The following is a 17,650-nucleotide window of genomic DNA, read 5'->3' as shown; positions in this document are numbered from 1 at the left end:
GAACATAAATGAACATCACTTTCACTCCTACTATTACACACATGTGCACGTGCCTGCACATGCACGCGTGGGCTCATACACATGCACACACATAATCACATGCATGTATGCATGCACAATCACTTTATTGAAAAAGTTCAACTTTTCACACTCCAATCATCCACATTATTTAAATATCGTGTTCGTGTAAAATGACACACACGCATGAGTGCATGTGCATACAACACACATGCATGCACGCACGTACGCACACAGACACGCACACATACACAATCACATGCATCGTGCACACAGAAGTAAGCATGATTCAAGGTGTGTTTTTCATGTAGCGGTACATTTATGAGGAGAATCGACACTGAGGTCATTGCTGACTTATTAAGCTATATGATGTCCTTTTCCATTTGTACAAGTATTACGGATGTGCTTTTCACGATACCGTAAAAGATGCCTTTACCAAAGGAGATTGCATGCTTTGGGGATGGTAATTTCTAGTTCTACTTTATCAAGAGGATTGACATTGAAATAGTGTTGAGTCAGTAAGCTAGATCTCCAAGTGAGACAACATTTCGGACCTTTATATGATGAGGATTCCGTCTCATTGCTGATGAGCATAAATGTATAATAATGATAAAAGTGGGTGAGCAACAATGTTTAATAATGTTCATCTTCCATTAATTAATTAATGGAATTTCTTTTTTTACTCATTGGAGGCCCTTATTGGATAATAAAAAATTGGTTTCCATTACCATACATGTAGACTTAAGGATTTGGCTTGGAATGAGGTCAGCTATGACAATGTTAGTTGGTGCTTATATATAGCTGTGTCAACATGCCGGTTGATGGGCGTTGTGATTCCATACCCAATTGGCTATCGCGAGCTCTTTCTCCAAGAACCCACAAACGTAAAACATTTTGCGCAGAGGCTTCCCTTCATACAGCAAGAACTCCTCTCAGTTAGGGTTTTGCAGGCCTCTCAGTTAGGTTTTTGAACCAGGCGTTTTTTGCAGGAGAGGGCGGAGATGGAAACCTTGAAGAAATGCTCTGCGAATCATCCAGCTCTCACTCCTGTGATGTTTCTGGAGCGCACGGCGACCTCTTATGGGGAGCGCACCTCGATAATCTACGGCAGCATCCGCTACACATGGTCCCAGACCTTTGAGCGCTGCAGAAGGCTCGCCTCTGCAATCGTTTCACTCGGAATACAACCAGGAGATGTGGTATGCTCATAATCCTACAAGCTCATCCTTAATTAAATACCTTTTAACCTAGAATTTACTCATATGGCCCGCCCACCTATGAAACTGCACATTTTCTTTAATCTAATATCTAGCCAGAAAATTAACTAGCCTTATGCTCACCCATGTCAAAAATTGTTCTCAACCTAAGGCTTATCCATCAAAATTGTTTAACCTAAGCCCTGCCCATGAAAGTTGCTTAACCTAGAATTTACTCATATGGCCCGCCCACCTATGAAACTGCACATTTTCTTTAATCTAATATCTAGCCAGGTAGAAAATTAACTAGCCTTATGCTCACCTATGAAACTGCACATTTTCTTTAATCTAATATCTAGCCAGGTAGAAAATTAACTAGCCTTATGCTCACCCATGTCAAAAATTGTTCTCAACCTAAGGCTTATCCATCAAAATTGTTTAACCTAAGCCCTGCCCATGAAAGTTGCTTAACTTAAGGATTACCCATCAAAATTTGTTTAACATTAAATATCATTTAACCATATGTCAAGATCTTTTCAGCCTAAGGCTTGCCCATATGTAAAATTGTTAGTTTTCTTCAATCTTAGACTTACCCAGGTTAATTATCAACCAATCTTAAGAAGGCTTACCGACATCAAACCTTGTTCAATATAAGGCCTATCCATACCCAATCAGATTGTGCATTTTGAGTCAAGATTCCACTGTAAAACTCGATAGTAGATACTGGTACAAGCCAGAATGGATGTGGTGAGTCTTCAACCCGTCATGGTTGCCAGTAATTGTACCTCAACTCTGTCAGAACAGATTTCATGGCAGTTGAGCTGTCAGAGTCTCAGTGGTAATCGATTCCAGGACAGCTGAGATGTCACTGGTTCCCCCCTGCTTTATCCTGCTGAGATCCCCTTTCCCATGAATAATAATAGCCAGGAACGAACACAAGTCAGCAAGGTATCTGTTTGCATTTTTTAGCCACATCAAAACTTGTTTACCCCTTCTTATGGCCTAATCTTAGTCTTGTATGGCTCGAAGTCCTGCGAGAAATTGTCTGAATTTTTGTTTACTTAGTATGAATGAGTAGAACTTTGTGTTTGACACGTTATATGTGGAATCAGCAATTGCGAAGTAAGCCTAAATTGAAGGGTGACTGTAATGCTCCAAATTGTAGTAAGCTTCAATGAAGGATAGTTTTACGTATCTTCCATAATGGCTAGGTTCGTGTCTCATCTATATTATGTACATCTGTACCTTTTGTTTCCCAAATTTAGCCACCAGCGTGAAGATCTGGCCTTACGAACTATCTCAAACATGTGCCTTTCTGAGTAGGAAAACCTTTGTAAATAACTAAATTGCATAAATACCTGACAGGTGCTATGTTTATACGAAGGCAATGCAAAGTCAAGCTTGTTCTACGTAAGTTAGAAATGTAGAAGTCACTTAGGTGTAAGTGGGCTATGTAGGATTGATACACGAGATGTGCATATAGTCGCTTAAGTACCGCAGAAGAAAGTGTAATTGTTGCCTCAAAACTGCACCCTCTTTTCTTGTTATTCAGACTTTTCTGGTATTAACCTTGAAATCACTATGAAGAGCATTGAGTTCACATGAGAATGATCTTGTTTGACTGCCTTTTCATCCCTTCTATCTCAATTACGGAAAGGCTTTCTATATTTGACTGCCTTTCTATATTAATACATGCTTTTCTGGTATTAACTTTGAAAACACTATGAAGAGCATTGAGTTCACATGAGAATGATCTTGTTTGACGACTTCTATCTCAAATGAGTGGCTTTTTCTTTTCATGTTATGTAAAGGCTTTCTATATTTGAGAGAACTCATATGCTTCGGGCCTTACGTTTTTTTTTTTTTTGTGTGTTCTTGAAATTAGGTTTCTACAGTGGCTCCAAACATCCCCGCTATGTATGAGATGCATTTTGGGGTGCCAATGGCAGGTGCAATCCTCAACACCTTGAACGTTCGGCTGAATGCCCAAACTATGGCAAGCCTTTTTAAACACGCTGGTTCGAAGGCAGTGTTTGCTGATTACCAGTATCTGCCTCTTGTGCTCGAGGCCGTGAAACTGTTATCTGCAGAAACTTCAAGGCTACCAATAATCATTGTAATGCAGGACCAATTCAGTCCGGGTGGTGCCACAAGCTACAAAGAGCTTGAGTATGAAAGCCTTTTAAAAGATGGTGATCCACGCTTCCAATTTTGCTGGCCATCGGACGAATGGGAAACCATCAGTCTAAACTATACATCAGGAACTACTTCAGGGCCAAAAGGGGTGGTTTACCACCACAGGGGTGCATATATTAATTCTCTTATCTCAATATTGATGTGGGGGATGAAGGATTTCCCAATTTATCTCTGGACAGTGCCAATGTTTCATTGCAATGGTTGGTGTTTTACTTGGGCTATAGCTGCTCAGGCCGGGACCAATGTCTGCCTTAGAAATGTTACGGCTAAGAGTGCATTCCAGGCCATTGCAGATCACAAAGTCACTCATTTATCTGGGGCCCCAGTGGTCTTGAACATCCTTGCTTCTGCACCTGCCCATGAAATCAAGCCTCTGCCTTCTACAGTACATGTTCTTACTGGAGGTGCCCCACCGCCTCCATCAATTCTTTCTCGAATGGAAGACCTCGGCTTTGATGTTACACACTCGTATGGTCTCACGGAGACATTTGGCCCAGCACTGTATTGCAGATGGAAACCTGAATGGAACTCTTTCTTGCTTGAGAAAAGAGCTGCCTTCAAAGCTCGCCAAGGCTTGGCTACGCTTGCAGTGACTGAGGCTGCCATAATGGACCCCAGAACCATGGAAAAAGTTCCAAGTGACGGGAAAACAACTGGAGAGGTAATGCTCAAAGGGGTCGCTGTAATGAAAGGCTATATGAATGATGAAAAGGCCACCAAAGCCGCCTTTGAAGGAGGGTGGTTTCACACAGGGGACTTGGGTGTGATGCACCCAGATGGATATATCCAGCTGAAGGATAGATCAAAGGATATCATTATTTCCGGTGGTGAGAATATAAGCAGCATAGAGGTAGAATCAGTGTTGTATAATCATCCTGAGGTTCTGGAAGCTGCGGTAGTAGCTCGGTCTGATGAGCACTGGGGTGAAACCCCTTGTGCCTTCGTGCACTCCACTGGCAATGTGTCTGCTGAAAGTATCATCGCATACTGTCGGGAGCGCTTACCTCGTTTTATGGCCCCTCGTAGTGTGGTGTTTGGGGAGTTGCCCAAGACTGCCACTGGCAAAATCCAGAAATACATCCTACGGGAACGTGCCAAGGCCTTGGGTACCCTGCAAAAGGGTAAGTTAAGCAGACTCTGAACTAGTGGGAGGCTGGCTTTGATTACTTCAATGCCATTTGTGGCCTTATAAGTCTGGAATTGTCCCTTTATCTCTGTTGCGGGCAAGCTTTGATGTAAAAATACCCTTATCGCATCTCCGTCGCAGTATGTAGGCTTGTCTATTATTATAGCCACAAAGATAACCAGACACACATACCAGTGTCGTAAATGTAGCCAGCATATTGCTTTGCAAAAGACATGTTATTCATTTCAATAAGTAACAGTAGCTGCTCTTCCTAATGGAGGATATTGGAGCAGAATGATTATGATTTTTTGAATAAATCGGGCATTTTTTTAAATTTTGGGGAAGTAATTTTTGTGTTAGTTACATTAACCCTTTGGCAGGAATTACATCACGTCTCCTTACTGGCTCTCTCCATTAGGGGACTGTACAGTTTGGGTCCAGAAACTATTTTTTCTATGCTCATGTCCAAATGTGCTTTTTTTTTTTCATCATCTTCACAATGTTGAGTGTATAGAAAAGGCTTAGCGGTTCTAGCTAAGCAATCTTGTCTTTAAGTGTGAGCTTTAGCAGATTTGGACATGATAGCTTATTATGGAAGCCGATATGGGCAAGCCTTGCTTAGCAGGGTGAATGTAATGAGTAGAATTTTGTGAAGTGAAGTGAAGGAGCCAGCTTAGCCGAGCTTAGAAAGCCAAAGCCGAGCTTAGAAAGCCAAGCCATCTTCCCCATGGACTGTAGTCTCAATGCAAGGAAGGTAAGTTGATTCTAAAATGACTTAGGATGCTAACATTGGAAGCATGCTTTAAGCTTGGTGAGCATAGAGAGCCAAGCTTTGCAATAGAAAATCAAATATTGGGATCCAAGTTACATGAATGTGAAGGTATTTTAGGGGATGAGATTAGGCCATTCATAGTTGTTGTTGTACCATATACAAGCTTCTGTATTAGAATCAGTTTGGGAGCACAAGTTTACTATGTGTATAAGGTTTTTTTATAAATTGAGACATGCTTTTTTAGGGGTTTAAAGAATATGGCATGCACTTGTTAAGGTTTCCATGAATATTGTCTTAGGGTTTTAGGGCAAAGTGTACACTTCCCCTAACTTTTCCCCACTTTTTTCATGGAATGCATTGATGATTATTTGAGGCTTCCCCTAACCTTTTCCCACTTTTATCATGCAATGCATTGATAATTATTTGAGGAGATACACGAGTGCGCAGAAGGAGATGTTTCCAAGGCATTTCCATTGCTCCTTTGTTCAAACCATTGTTTTGTGATTGTGTGTGCGAGTTGACCCGGTCTCAACCTATGTCAGTCTGTCATGCATTTCAATCGAGAACACTCGAACATACTATTTTTTTGGACTTCTTCCCTATAAAAACCCCTTATTTTTGGGCTTCTCCATATTAAAACCCCTTTTACATATAATTTTTATAAACTACATGAGAACCAAAACTCTTATGAAACTCAGGTGTGGTCTTATACATCTTGATTTTGTAACCATTGCCATAAACATTGGGCACATAACATTGCCACCCCCTTACAATATGTATTGTCATTAAGGTAGTAGGTCAGATTTGGGGTGAACATCTTTAAAGAACTTACTAAAACAAGTTACTTCCATGTGTCTAGGGTTGAATATCTTTTGAGAATCAACACACATCCCTATAGTGTGCATGCCTACACCCTCCTTGGATGGCTAAACCGGGGCGCATTTTGGCTTCACTTTGGCCTGTTAGAAACTATCTGTACAGCATACTACACTCGAACTTCTCAGGCAAATCAACAAGACTCATTGCGCCCTAATTATTATGTTCCACCCTGTAGAAGGGCATAGCATGAGCTTTTGACAAGATAAGGGGCCTCAGGCTATGCGAAAGCTGGTGCCCAAACAAGGGTAGGCGTGCTTGCTTGAGAAAGGCCGAGCTGTGAGGCAAGACGCGTCGTATCAGGCGGGGCTGGGGGGATTGTGGGTCTTAGCCACTTTGGCTTTGTTTTTTTTTAATATCAATTTGTCTGGGGAAGGGTATCATTTGAGCTTCGTGACAAAATGCTGTGATCCACGAGCCCTTTTGTGGCTCACAACGTGCCCCAAAGGAACCCACTACGTGTCCCCCCCCCCCTATTGACTAATTTCAAGTGGCTCTTGGTGTCCCCTTCCCATCTTGTAAGTGATCAAGGGCCCATGGGAGCACTCATGAGTAGCTTTATTTTGTTTTGTTCTCCTTTTGTTAATATCTTGTTTCAGTTGTGGCCTTCAGCATTAGTATAATCTTATTAGCTAATATTACAAGACCTGATCTTGATGCCTTTCTCTAGAACCCCCTCATTAACCATACAATTGGCTCCTCTAAATCTCACCTCTTCTGTGGAAAATAAGGACCCCCTTTTTTAGTCCCTAGTTCTTCTTTTTCAACACCCCTAGCCGACATGGATCCTTTCTTAGCCCATAGTTCATCTTTATCCACACTTCTTCTGAACATGTGTTCTTTCTTAATCTCCTATTCATATTTATTCACACCTCTAGCCAACATGGAGTGCAGAACTTTGGGGTCTCTACTAGCTCACTTAGATATGACACATCTTTAGCCAACATGTTTAACACATCGTTATTCACTCCTCCAATTAAATGGAGTTCCTTAACTCCATACTCAATGTGCCTAGCATAGTAGTCAACATAGAGAGTATTGCACTTGGCATTCATCTTGTAAACATTGAGTGCACATCTCCATCCCCTCCTTCACGACTGTGGTATCCCTACTAGAAATTTAGCCAATGTTTATTGCTACAACTTTCTACAGTTGGCATTCATCTTGTAAACACAGTTGATATCTCCATTCTCTCCTTGAGTGAATGTGCATCATTCCAAGTGTTCATTGCTAGCAAGTGGAAAGCTCCCTGAAAGAGCGCATGCTCATTACAACGAAGCACTATTGAAAAGTGTGGTGATAAGATTGTGTTGGTGGACGATCAACACACGGCCCTCCTATAGTTCCACCCTATAGAAGTGCATAACACGAGCTTTTGACAGGAGCAGGGACCTCAGGCTATGAAAAAGCTCGTGCCCAAATATCAGGCAAGACGCGTCGTATCAGGCGGGCCTGCGCGGCGTCGGAGGTGGGTCTAGCTCCTTTGGCTTTGTTTTTTTTTTTTAAATCAATTTGTCATGTCCACCTATGGGGGAGTGTATCATTTGAGCTTGGTTCATGATCCGTGACAAAATGTTGTGATGTCAAGGTTCCGTAAAATTTAGTATTATTTAGTATTAGAGCCTCAAGAAAATCCTTGCTAGGTTCCACACACACACACACACACATATATATATATATATATAGTATTAGAGCTTCTTAGGGTAGGTTGTTTGAAACTGGCAAGTGATGTTGGGTAAATGTTACAAGTAAGGGAGAGTGCTATGTGACCCTCAATTGATGTATGAGTTGCTTTAGTCATAGATTATGGCTCAAAGGCTCAAAAGAAGTCCAGCTTAATCAAGCTTAGGAGTCACAATTAGTGGGCTAATGGAGATGTAGTTGAACCTATATTAACACCATCTATCTAATGGATTATCATATGTGCTTTTTGCTAAATTCTCTTGTCTTGTCATTATCCTCCATTTTTGTCATTAGTTTTGTCATTAAGCTTAACCTCTTTCTTACATTCTATTATATCAAGATGTTGATGCTAATCGATTTTTATGTACCCAAATCCTCTCTAGGCATGAAATTCAACTAGTTCAAAGGCAAAGACAATATTGTTTTTACTAATACTAGAGCCTAGATAAGTGCAAGTGAGCAACTAGGGTAAGGTTAGCTCATTTCTCTCTTCTCTTTATGTTCACAAATCTTTCATCTTTACTATGTCCTTCCTCACCAATCTTTCATCTTTACTATTCCTTGCTCGTTGTTTCCCATCGTTATTTAGAGAGAGAGAGAGAGAGAGAGAGAGAGAGGAGGGAAAGAAAAGAAGAATTGTTTTGATAGGAAACTATCCCCAAGAAGAAGAATTGCAAAAGTAGGTTTGAAGTTGGGTGGATCCATGCATTCATGAGGGCTTTGGCAACTCTGCCGCCCCATGTTTTGGTGCAACCACTTCTACCGCCCCACATGGGGCGGCAGTGAGACAGAGCGACATAGGGTAGCTCCCGAGACTTATGGTGGAGCAATCCTTGTCTACAATCATACAACAATAAAGTGACACAACATCAAAAGCAGTGATAAACAAAGATGATGACAGATGGGTGGAGGATATAGTGATTATGCCGCCCAGGCATGGGGCTGGGCAGGCGGCACACGACATCGCACTGGCAAGAAAGCCGTGAAACACAAGCAATTGATAGCTCTGCAAGGCGGTTAGGTGGCACACGGGGGCGACTGCAGGCACACAAAATGACAACAATAGGCGGCACGCAGGGGCGCACATGGGAAGCTACAAGCGACGCTGCTGGGCGGCGGAGCTTGGTGCACACATGGGAAGCTACAAGCGACGCTGCTGCGCGGCGGAGCTGGGTGCACACATGGGAAGCTACAAGCGACGCTGCTGGGCGGCGGCGCTGGGTGCTGCTTCGGGGCGGCGGATAAACTTGGAGCCTGCTGAACTTTTGAAAAATCAGCAAAATCCACGTCATCTTGAGAGGAGAAGGGAAAATGCAAGCCTCTACTAATTGGACAAAATTATGAAGAAAATGGTTTTGCTCACTTCAAATTTGTTTTTTCCTCTTCATTTCAACTTCACTTAATTATTTTTCTTCACCTAGTAGTACTAGCTAATCTAGTAATAAAGGACATTTAACCCATCTTGTAAAGTGAAAGGGCACTGAATCCCATGCTTGAAGAAGGCGTGGAGTGATTTTTCTTCAACAGGCAGCACATTAAGATTTAGCCTATGTATGCGTGCTAGTAGGTGATTTATCCCTTGCCAACTTTTTAAAATTTCTCAAGTACACCTTTGTATTTGTACTTTTATGACATCTTACACCTAATAGTACTAGCTACTCTAGTAAAAAAGAACATTTAAGCCATCGTGAAAATTGAAAGGGCATTGAATCCCATGCTTGAAGTAGGCATGTATTTCTTGAGAATTAGGCATGTTTATCCTTCAACACGCAGCACATTAAGATCAAGTACATGTGATTTATCCCTTGTCATTTTTTTAAAAATTTCTCAAGTACATGTGTACCTATAATGTACTTGAACCTTTGTATTTATAAATTCCTTGTTATTTCAATTCTCTATTTTTTTGTAAATTACAAAAAAATAAGAAAATTAAATTTTATTTAAGCCTTTATGACCTTTTGCTAAGGGTAACCATTGAATGAGCAAAAAACCTTTAAGCTAACCATACGGTAGATTATTTACAGTTCTATTTAGATAGGTAACTTAGTGATCTAGTCTCTCTTTCAATTAATATTTTATCCTAGTCCAAATACTTGTATCAAGTTAAGGTAGATTATGAAAGTACGTTCATTTAGATAAAATCTTGTAGCTAAGAAATTATGTCTTGTAATTGAAAGACCTTTTAACCTTATGCATAAAAGCCTTCTAATTTAGGAATCTTAGGATGATTAATAATTCAGGATGTGCCCAAGATAATTTGAGTCCATTTGTGCATATATAAACCCTATTTTTTAGACATAGTTTATGGGGAAAAGCACTTCACCAACGATTCATACTATAGTATAAGAAGAGAATTTTAGAATGGGAAGATTGAGGTGCACATAGGTATACTCTCTTCTTCATTTATGAGATAGAGGCAAGTTATTCAAGATGTGCACGTTGTGAGGTGAATCCATGACCCATCCCAAGCATGGTATGTAGATAAGTGAAATATTTGCATGTATGATGGTATGTGATCAATCCAAGTGACGAAAAACCACGTGGTGGCTAAATGGATAAGAGCGTATGTGTAAAATGAAAATAGAAAGGATATGGGCGATCCTAGGGAGACGGTGGCAACAATCTAGAAGGAGTGAATGATCATAAAGGTACACAATTGGGAAGTTTTCAAGATACAAACACGAAGGGGGTGGGCTTCAGGGACCACCAAAGTGGAAGACTGCAGAGACATGAGCTCATGCAAGATAGTCTTGCTGAACGTGCAGGCAAGAGTCCCTGCATTTTTTCAAGTTAGCGCGAAGACAGCGCAGAGTGGGTGAATTTGGTTGGATCAGAGCAAAGGGAGGCACCAGACCAGAATTGGCCAAGGTGGTGTGATCCATGGGTTCTCAAAATAGAACCTCTATTGGAGACTTGGTTCTGTCAAGTCATCATCGATTGTAGCTATTGAAGTCCATGAAGAGTTGTCACTGAGGTTCGCCGCCTGAGGGGAACCCTTGAGTTTTCCTTTGTATTTTCTTTTTTGTTGGTGCCCATGTCTCAGGGCTGTTGAGACACTGCTATGTTTGCTATATCTGAAGGATCCAGAGAGATTGGCTTGTGTCAATTATGAGTGGATACAAAGAATTTCATTTTCATGTTTTGTTGTGATATGGTGTTGCTTGATTGAGTTGATGAAGATAGACTACTAGGGTGTGTTGGTTTAATGTTAGGAGTGTTGATTTTGAGTCAGTTTTGATAGTCAACATGAGTTGAGGAGGTACAGGGCAGGTTCTGTGTCAGTTAATCTTCAGTATTATCAGAAGCTAAAGGTGAGGAGGGCTTGCCCTAACTTGTTTGTGTTTGAGAAAAGTGTTTGTGGGACCTAGCTGGCAAGTAGAGTGGTCAGCTGACAGTAGTCAGATGGGGTAGTGGGCTAAGTGTAGATCCAGAGTCAACTATGAGTATCTGGTGTCAGCAGAATGTTCCTGGTGATGGGTTATTGCTTGGTTTGATAGTTTTGTGGGTCTAGAGGTGCTAGCTGACACAGAAGAGAGGAAACTAAAGTTGATTGAGTCAGATTAGTGGGCTTTAAGTGGACAGTCATTTCGGAGGCAACTGTGAGTTAGCTACAGTCAACAGAGAGTCTAGAGTGTGATATCTTGTTGAAAGGGAGTAACCTGAGGGCTAGAGAGAGTCTACGAAAAAATGCGAGAGGTTTCTACATCAGATGAAGCTTCTGAGTTAGCCGGGTCTGTGTCATAATTTTGAGACAGAACTCAGCACAAGTGAAGGTGGTCAGAGGAGGGTCAACAAAGGAACCAGAGAGCTTTTGCAGTTGTGACTATGAGGTCAACTGACCTTGGAGGACGCTTTGGGAGTGGGGAGGATTTGTTTTGGACAACTGGGGTTAGACATCAAGTAGAATCTACCATTTCTGTGTTAGCTGAGAGCACCTGCTTGGTCCCGAGGCTCTAAGGGTCAGAGCTTGAGATTAGATGATGTGTGAGGAAGAAGGTTGAAGGGCATGGAGGATGTTTGTTTGACTAGGAACAGAGGTCAGAATTCAGAGTCAAATATTGGATAGCTAGGGTGTATCCAGGTCAAAAGGTCAATAGAGGGTCAGCAGGGGAGATCTGACAGGCTTAGTGGAGCTTTGAAGCAAGGTTTTGAGGTAGGTTGACACTGGAGGACACGTTGTGAGTCAGGCAAACAGATTTTTGTCCAGGGAACAAGTGAAGGATTTTGGAGATAGAATCATATTGTTCTTTGTCACAGCAGCTAGGAATTATTTTTGGTCAGCTAGATGTCAACTGTTGTCAGGAGACGCTATTAGGTGAAAGATCAGAGTTATTGGAGGACAGAGCTAACCTCAGAGCTAACCTGGGGGGAGGCCAGTCTGAGGAGCCAATTGAATCTGATAGGGAGGTTGGGAGGGTGTTGAAGTGTCCCAGTGAGCCAACAGGAGGGCTGGAGATAGCAGTTACAGGTATGATTAGTACCCTTGGAGCTGGGATTTCAGCATCCCCTAGTTTTGATCCCTTTTCTTTTCTTCCTTGTGTACCTATTGGTGGTGTATATAGAGGCCATCACCCAAAGACCACACAACGTGCAAAATTAGAGTAATCTAGATACACTTCTAATGTATAGGGCCACATACCATAACTTTTATTTGAAAGAACCTTAGAAAAGGTGGTTAAATAATGACTAGTTCTCATTATGACTTAAATAATGAGAACTAGTCATTATTTAAGTCATTATGAAAAGGTGCTTAAATATTGACTAGTTCTCATTATGACTTAAATAATGGAAAGAGAATGTTTGTGAATGTGACCATAATCCCAATAAAGGTTTAGTCATCTTTAGAGAGAGAATACATGATCTAATGGAATTTATTTCTATAGAAACCAGAATTAAAGGTGACTTTAATGATAAATGTAGAATTATATAGGAAAGAGCTTTAATTTAGACAAGTCTAGAATAAAGAAAAGACCCCAAATTCTACAAGATTCTAGAGAGAGGTAGTGACACTCTAGAAATAAAATGTGTAGCAATTAAGAATTAGAGAAAAATCAAGGTCAGTAGAGGTTTAAAACCAAAAAGGAATAAAAGGATTTAAAACCTTGAGGGAAGAATAGGGACATATTCAAACGCATGTTAAGACCCTAGAGAGAATTCTAGAGTAACTTTTCAAAGCATGTTTATAAGTTAATGTGGTGTTATCATTTGATAAATGAGGAGAGCTTATCTTAGATGGATTCTCTTCTAGATTTGAGGAATGAATAATGCAAGAAGAAGGTCCTAAAGAAAGGATAAGAACTCCAAGATCTACCTTGGAGTCATTAAGTTGATTAAAAAGCTAGAAGTTTGGGATACTGAAATTAAGACCTCAGCATAAAGATTAGAAGATGGCTAAAGCTCATTTGCAAGCTTAGAGAAACAAGAACAAACCGTAATAATAGGAAAAAAAAGGATTAGAGGCTTTACGAAAAAGTATATAGATTACAATCAAGAACTTGTGCCTTAGTCTAGTGAAAGTTTAAATTAAGGATCATCTTAGCATAAAGGGTGAAATTAGAAACAATTAACCTCGAGACTGGGTTTGTTAATATGCCATATATGATCCTTGCTTGATCATGAGGAAGCCATTCAACATGTAACCTTGTGGAGTGCCCTAATTGTGAAAGATCGATTGTTGGTGTTAGCAATGGGTTTCTCGTTTGTTGCTTGATGAGGAAGCCATTCAACATGTAGCCTTGTGGAGTGCCCTAATTGTGAAAGATAGATTGTTGGTGTTGGGAGTGGGTCTGTTGATATGTCTTACACTCCTCCCTTGATGAGGAAGAAATTGAACATGTAGCCTTGTGGAGTGCCCTAATTGTGAAAGATAGATTGTTGGGAGTGGGTCTGTTGATATGTCTTACACTCCTCCCTTGATGAGGAAGAAATTGAACATGTAGCCTTGTGGAGCCATGATAGTAGGTTAAGCACACCAGTGATATGGTGAGAAAACACTAAGTTTTAAACTGATGTACTATAAGGAACCAATATACTATTTCAAACAATGCAATTTTAGGGCCTGGTATTTCAATGCAAGCTCCAATTGTGAGATAATTGCATGGAGGTTTGCCAATGGGCTAGGAGATTTCTATGCCAGACGTGGTTCTCCTTAAAATCGTGAAGAAGTGTTAGTGAGATTTCAATATGGACTGTAGTCTTGTGGAATGCACTATTTAGTAGGATATGTCCCCAACATTGACATGTAGGAAAAGTTATTAAGCTTTTTAAACAAAGGGACAAAGAAGTCTGCTTTGCCTATATTTTAAAATCTTGTGGCTTTACAAAGGCTTGAGACATGCTTCATTTGCAAGAGAACATCTACTAGGTGAAGGTATTGTTGTTTACCAATATGCTGGGTTTTGACAAGCTGTTAGATAAGTTCACCATGATCCGATTTTTCAAATGGGAATGGAAAATTTTCCAAATTATCTTCTATGGTGTTTTGCTGCAAATTCATGGAGAAAGTCCCAAGAGTGGACAGCTAATCGCAACCCAAAACAATGTGAATTGGTCCCATGTCCAATACTAGAAAGTTTTCTTTGTAAGTTTAATTCCTTGAGAGCAACACGTCTCCATCATTGTACAATTGATATGCACGATCTTTGCCATTTGCATCACTTAGTGTGGAAGCATACATTGAGTTGGGCATGGCTCCAAGAGAAAGTGCAAGTTTGGGTTGTTCTCCTTATTACCAAATGCAACTTAACCCATGTCACTGAACATAATGCCTTTAGCTTGCCTTGAACCATCAACATTGTATGATGTACTAGGATGTCCATCGAAGTCATGTGAATCTTTTTCCACAAAGGATTCATGCATCAGAATAGTTCCATGAATAGATTGCCACACATGTGCATGATTATTACATTGAGACAATTCACTCTTCGTGTCATTTTACAAAAACCTTTGATTTCATCCACATCATCAACATCATCATTTGAGCCATATCACTTATCATAGTGGGCATTGCATTTGCATTTGACTCACCACCATGACTTTGTGCATTTGCAACATTGGCGTAAGTTGTACCTCCTTGTACATGACATGCTCGTTGATCTGCATTCACATTAGAGCTCCCAACCTTGAGATTAGTATCTCCTTCCTCAATCATGTCCAAATGATCCACATTCTCCATCTCCTTCAACTCTTGAAGCACCAAGGCTTGTTTGGGTGGTTGCTCCTTTAGGCATGACAGGCTGAAAATAGAAATGGAGTGTAGAAAGCTCAAAACTTATCAGAATTTGGAGTTTCTTGTTTCTATGGAAATATCTAAGGGCGTACTATCCAAATAAGAAAAGATAGAAAAAATTGGAGGTTTCCTAATATTCTTTGTTTTAGGGTCTATGTGACATTGTTAAAAATCGAGTTTTGGACCTAAAACATTGGTAAAAATCGAGTTTTGGAGGTTTCCTAATATTCTTTGTTTTAGGGTCTATGTGACATTGCTAAAAATCGAGTTTTGGACCTAAAACCTAAAACATTGGTCTGATTTTTTTTTTTATTTTTGGCTTGTTGTGGAAAGATAATACTTAGTACTAACTAACCTTCAAAACATTTTTCTTCAGTTAAAGGCTAAGTATATTCTATTTTGACTTTTGGTCAAGGTCAACTACTTAGGGTTGACCTAGCAAATGATGTCAAAATTACTTTTGGTTCAGATGAAAGCTCTGAATGAGTACTTTGAAGCCATGTATTCACCTTATCTTGAACGAGTTTGGATTGAATTAGGGTTTTGTGATTTCTATAAAACCCTAATTTGACTGCCCTTCAGATCAATGGACTCTTTGGCTCTATTGGAAGTTTATAGGGAGCACTTCCCAATGATGTTTTACCCTTGGTTGCCCACTAAATCCTTCCAATGTTAGATCAATGAACTCTTTGGCTCTATTGGAAGCTTATAGTGAGCACTTCCCAATGATGTATTACTCTTGGTGGTTGACCACTAAATCCTTTGTGAGACTAAATTTAGGGTTTAGCTTGTAGCCACCATGCATGGATCTTGTCAAAAATTTGGCAGCATTTTCTTTACATTTGTTGGTGCCAAATCTCAACATGAACAACAATGCTCTTGCACTTGCCATTGAAATGAATCACTTGGGCCGCATTGCCTGAATGCAATCAATAGAAGTCGGTCTCAAGTTGATGAAGCTCTTTGATGCTTTACCAATCTCCCAGCCAAGCCTTCTCACCCCCTTACCAAGTTTATGTCGTCCAAAGGGTTGAGGCAAAATCTTCACATCCGTGTCAAATCAGTGAACTCTTTAGCTCTATTGGAAGCTTATAGTGAGACTTCCCAATGATGTATTACCCTTGGTTGACCACCAAATCCTTTGTGACTGAATTTAGGGTTTAGCCTGTAGCCACCATGCATGGATCTTGTCAAAAATTAGATAGCATCTTCTTTTCATTTGGTGCCAAATCTCAACATAAACAACAATGCTCTTGCACTTGCCAATGAGTTGAATCACTTGGGCCCCATTTCCCGAATGCAATTAATAGAAGTCGGTGCCAAGTTGATGAAGCACTTTAATGCTTTATTAATCTCTTGGCCAAGCTTTCTCACCCCCTTACCAAGTTTATGTCCAAAGCAAGGGTTGAGGCCAAATCATCACATCCGTGTACCTAATCCTCTATTTTTATGCTTTTCCAAGATAACCACCACGAATAGATAGATTCAAGAAACTCTCCCCTTGGCATCCTCGCCGATGTGCCAAGGTACCCTCTCCACAATCTAGATTATATGAACTTGAGAAGACCTTGCAGAATGTAGGATCACTTACAACAATGGCATTTATACATCATGCCATTATAAAATTTCATTATACTCATGGTACTTGCTCTAATGGTTCCACACAATTAACCATAACTCAAGGTTATGTGCAAGGTTAGGCAATGTTCATGACATCCATAGGCTTCAACAACCTTTCAAGATTGCAAGATTTTGCTCCATTCTTGTCCAAGTTGCCAAATGGTCATCAAGAACAATCCACAAGTAACCAAGGCAATATGGAAGCATAAGCATAAATGCAAGCACATGAATAATGCTAATGAGGCTTGATAAAGCATAAGCATGAATGCAAGCACATGAATAATGCTAATGAGGCTTGATAAAGCATAAGCATGAATAATGCTAATGAGGCTTGATAAAGCATAAGCATGAATGCAAGCGTATGAATAGTGTTAATGAGGCTTGATCACGTTTCTTGAGATGCAAAAATGCCAAACTTAAAAGCAACCCCCATTCTTACAACAATAAGGTGAAGATACCATGCTCAAATGCACAATATGTTGCATTAATTCCAAGCTATTTAAGGCAAGAAGTGGATTATTTATGAGGATTAGGCCAAACTTATCATAGTCAACGAGGATTTGTATGGGGCAAGAAAAGCCCAAATCTCTTAATCCCTTCCATTATTGCAAGATGTTGAATGCATTTTGATGAAATGCAAGAAATGTTGAAGATTAAGAAAAATAGCACGCTTAAAATGGTGATAAGGACAAGATTGACTTGCAATAATTAGCAATTAGATATGAATGCAAGCACATTGATCATGTGATGCTTGTTGATGAAGTTTAGGCAAAGAACCCTAAAAATTTCAAAGAAATTCTCAAGTCTTGTGAAGAGATTGCAATAAGTCTCATGTACCCACCAATAAGTCTCATGCACCCACCAATGTACCCACCAATGCTGTGTTGAAGTCCCTACTTACCACTAGCTTGGACACCTAGGTATTTGGATAAATC

General features: G+C 40.3%; 2 protein-coding genes across 2 annotated transcripts; both read left to right on the top strand.

Moving 5' to 3' along the window:
* Window positions 1-751: 751 nt before the first annotated feature.
* Window positions 752-4,870, top strand: LOC147614111 (butanoate--CoA ligase AAE1-like). The gene is made up of 3 exons (XM_086780644.1): window positions 752-902; window positions 1,008-1,217; window positions 3,100-4,870. Exons 1-3 carry the CDS (start codon window positions 840-842, stop codon window positions 4,549-4,551), a joined length of 1,725 nt encoding a protein of 574 aa, XP_086636770.1. The 5' UTR covers window positions 752-839; the 3' UTR covers window positions 4,552-4,870.
* Window positions 4,871-6,716: 1,846 nt separating this feature from the next.
* Window positions 6,717-9,319, top strand: LOC147614110 (uncharacterized). The gene is made up of 2 exons (XM_086780398.1): window positions 6,717-7,652; window positions 8,516-9,319. The coding sequence occupies exon 2, from the start codon at window positions 8,804-8,806 to the stop codon at window positions 9,110-9,112; it is 309 nt and encodes a 102-aa protein (XP_086636524.1). The 5' UTR covers window positions 6,717-7,652; window positions 8,516-8,803; the 3' UTR covers window positions 9,113-9,319.
* The last annotated feature ends 8,331 nt before the right edge of the window (window positions 9,320-17,650 follow it).

The sequence above is a fragment of the Cibotium barometz genome, chromosome 42 (assembly GCF_041138505.1).
Source record: "Cibotium barometz isolate CiBa-2024 chromosome 42, ASM4113850v1, whole genome shotgun sequence".
NCBI classification, from domain to species: Eukaryota; Viridiplantae; Streptophyta; class Polypodiopsida; order Cyatheales; family Cibotiaceae; genus Cibotium; species Cibotium barometz.
Note: the sequence above shows the minus strand (reverse complement) of the source record. Positions and strands in the feature narration are given on the sequence as shown.

What these genes read in the sequence shown, in the direction of transcription:
- LOC147614110 (XM_086780398.1), top strand. Translation starts at nt 8,804, where the DNA reads ATGGGGCTGGGCAGGCGGCACACGACATCGCACTGGCAAGAAAGCCGT.
- LOC147614111 (XM_086780644.1), top strand. Translation starts at nt 840, where the DNA reads ATGGGCGTTGTGATTCCATACCCAATTGGCTATCGCGAGCTCTTTCTC. An exon ending in TTCTCCAAGAACCCACAAAC is followed by an intron (nt 903 to 1,007) that starts GTAAAACATTTT and finishes CGTTTTTTGCAG; the next exon opens with GAGAGGGCGGAGATGGAAAC. An exon ending in GAATACAACCAGGAGATGTG is followed by an intron (nt 1,218 to 3,099) that starts GTATGCTCATAA and finishes TCTTGAAATTAG; the next exon opens with GTTTCTACAGTGGCTCCAAA.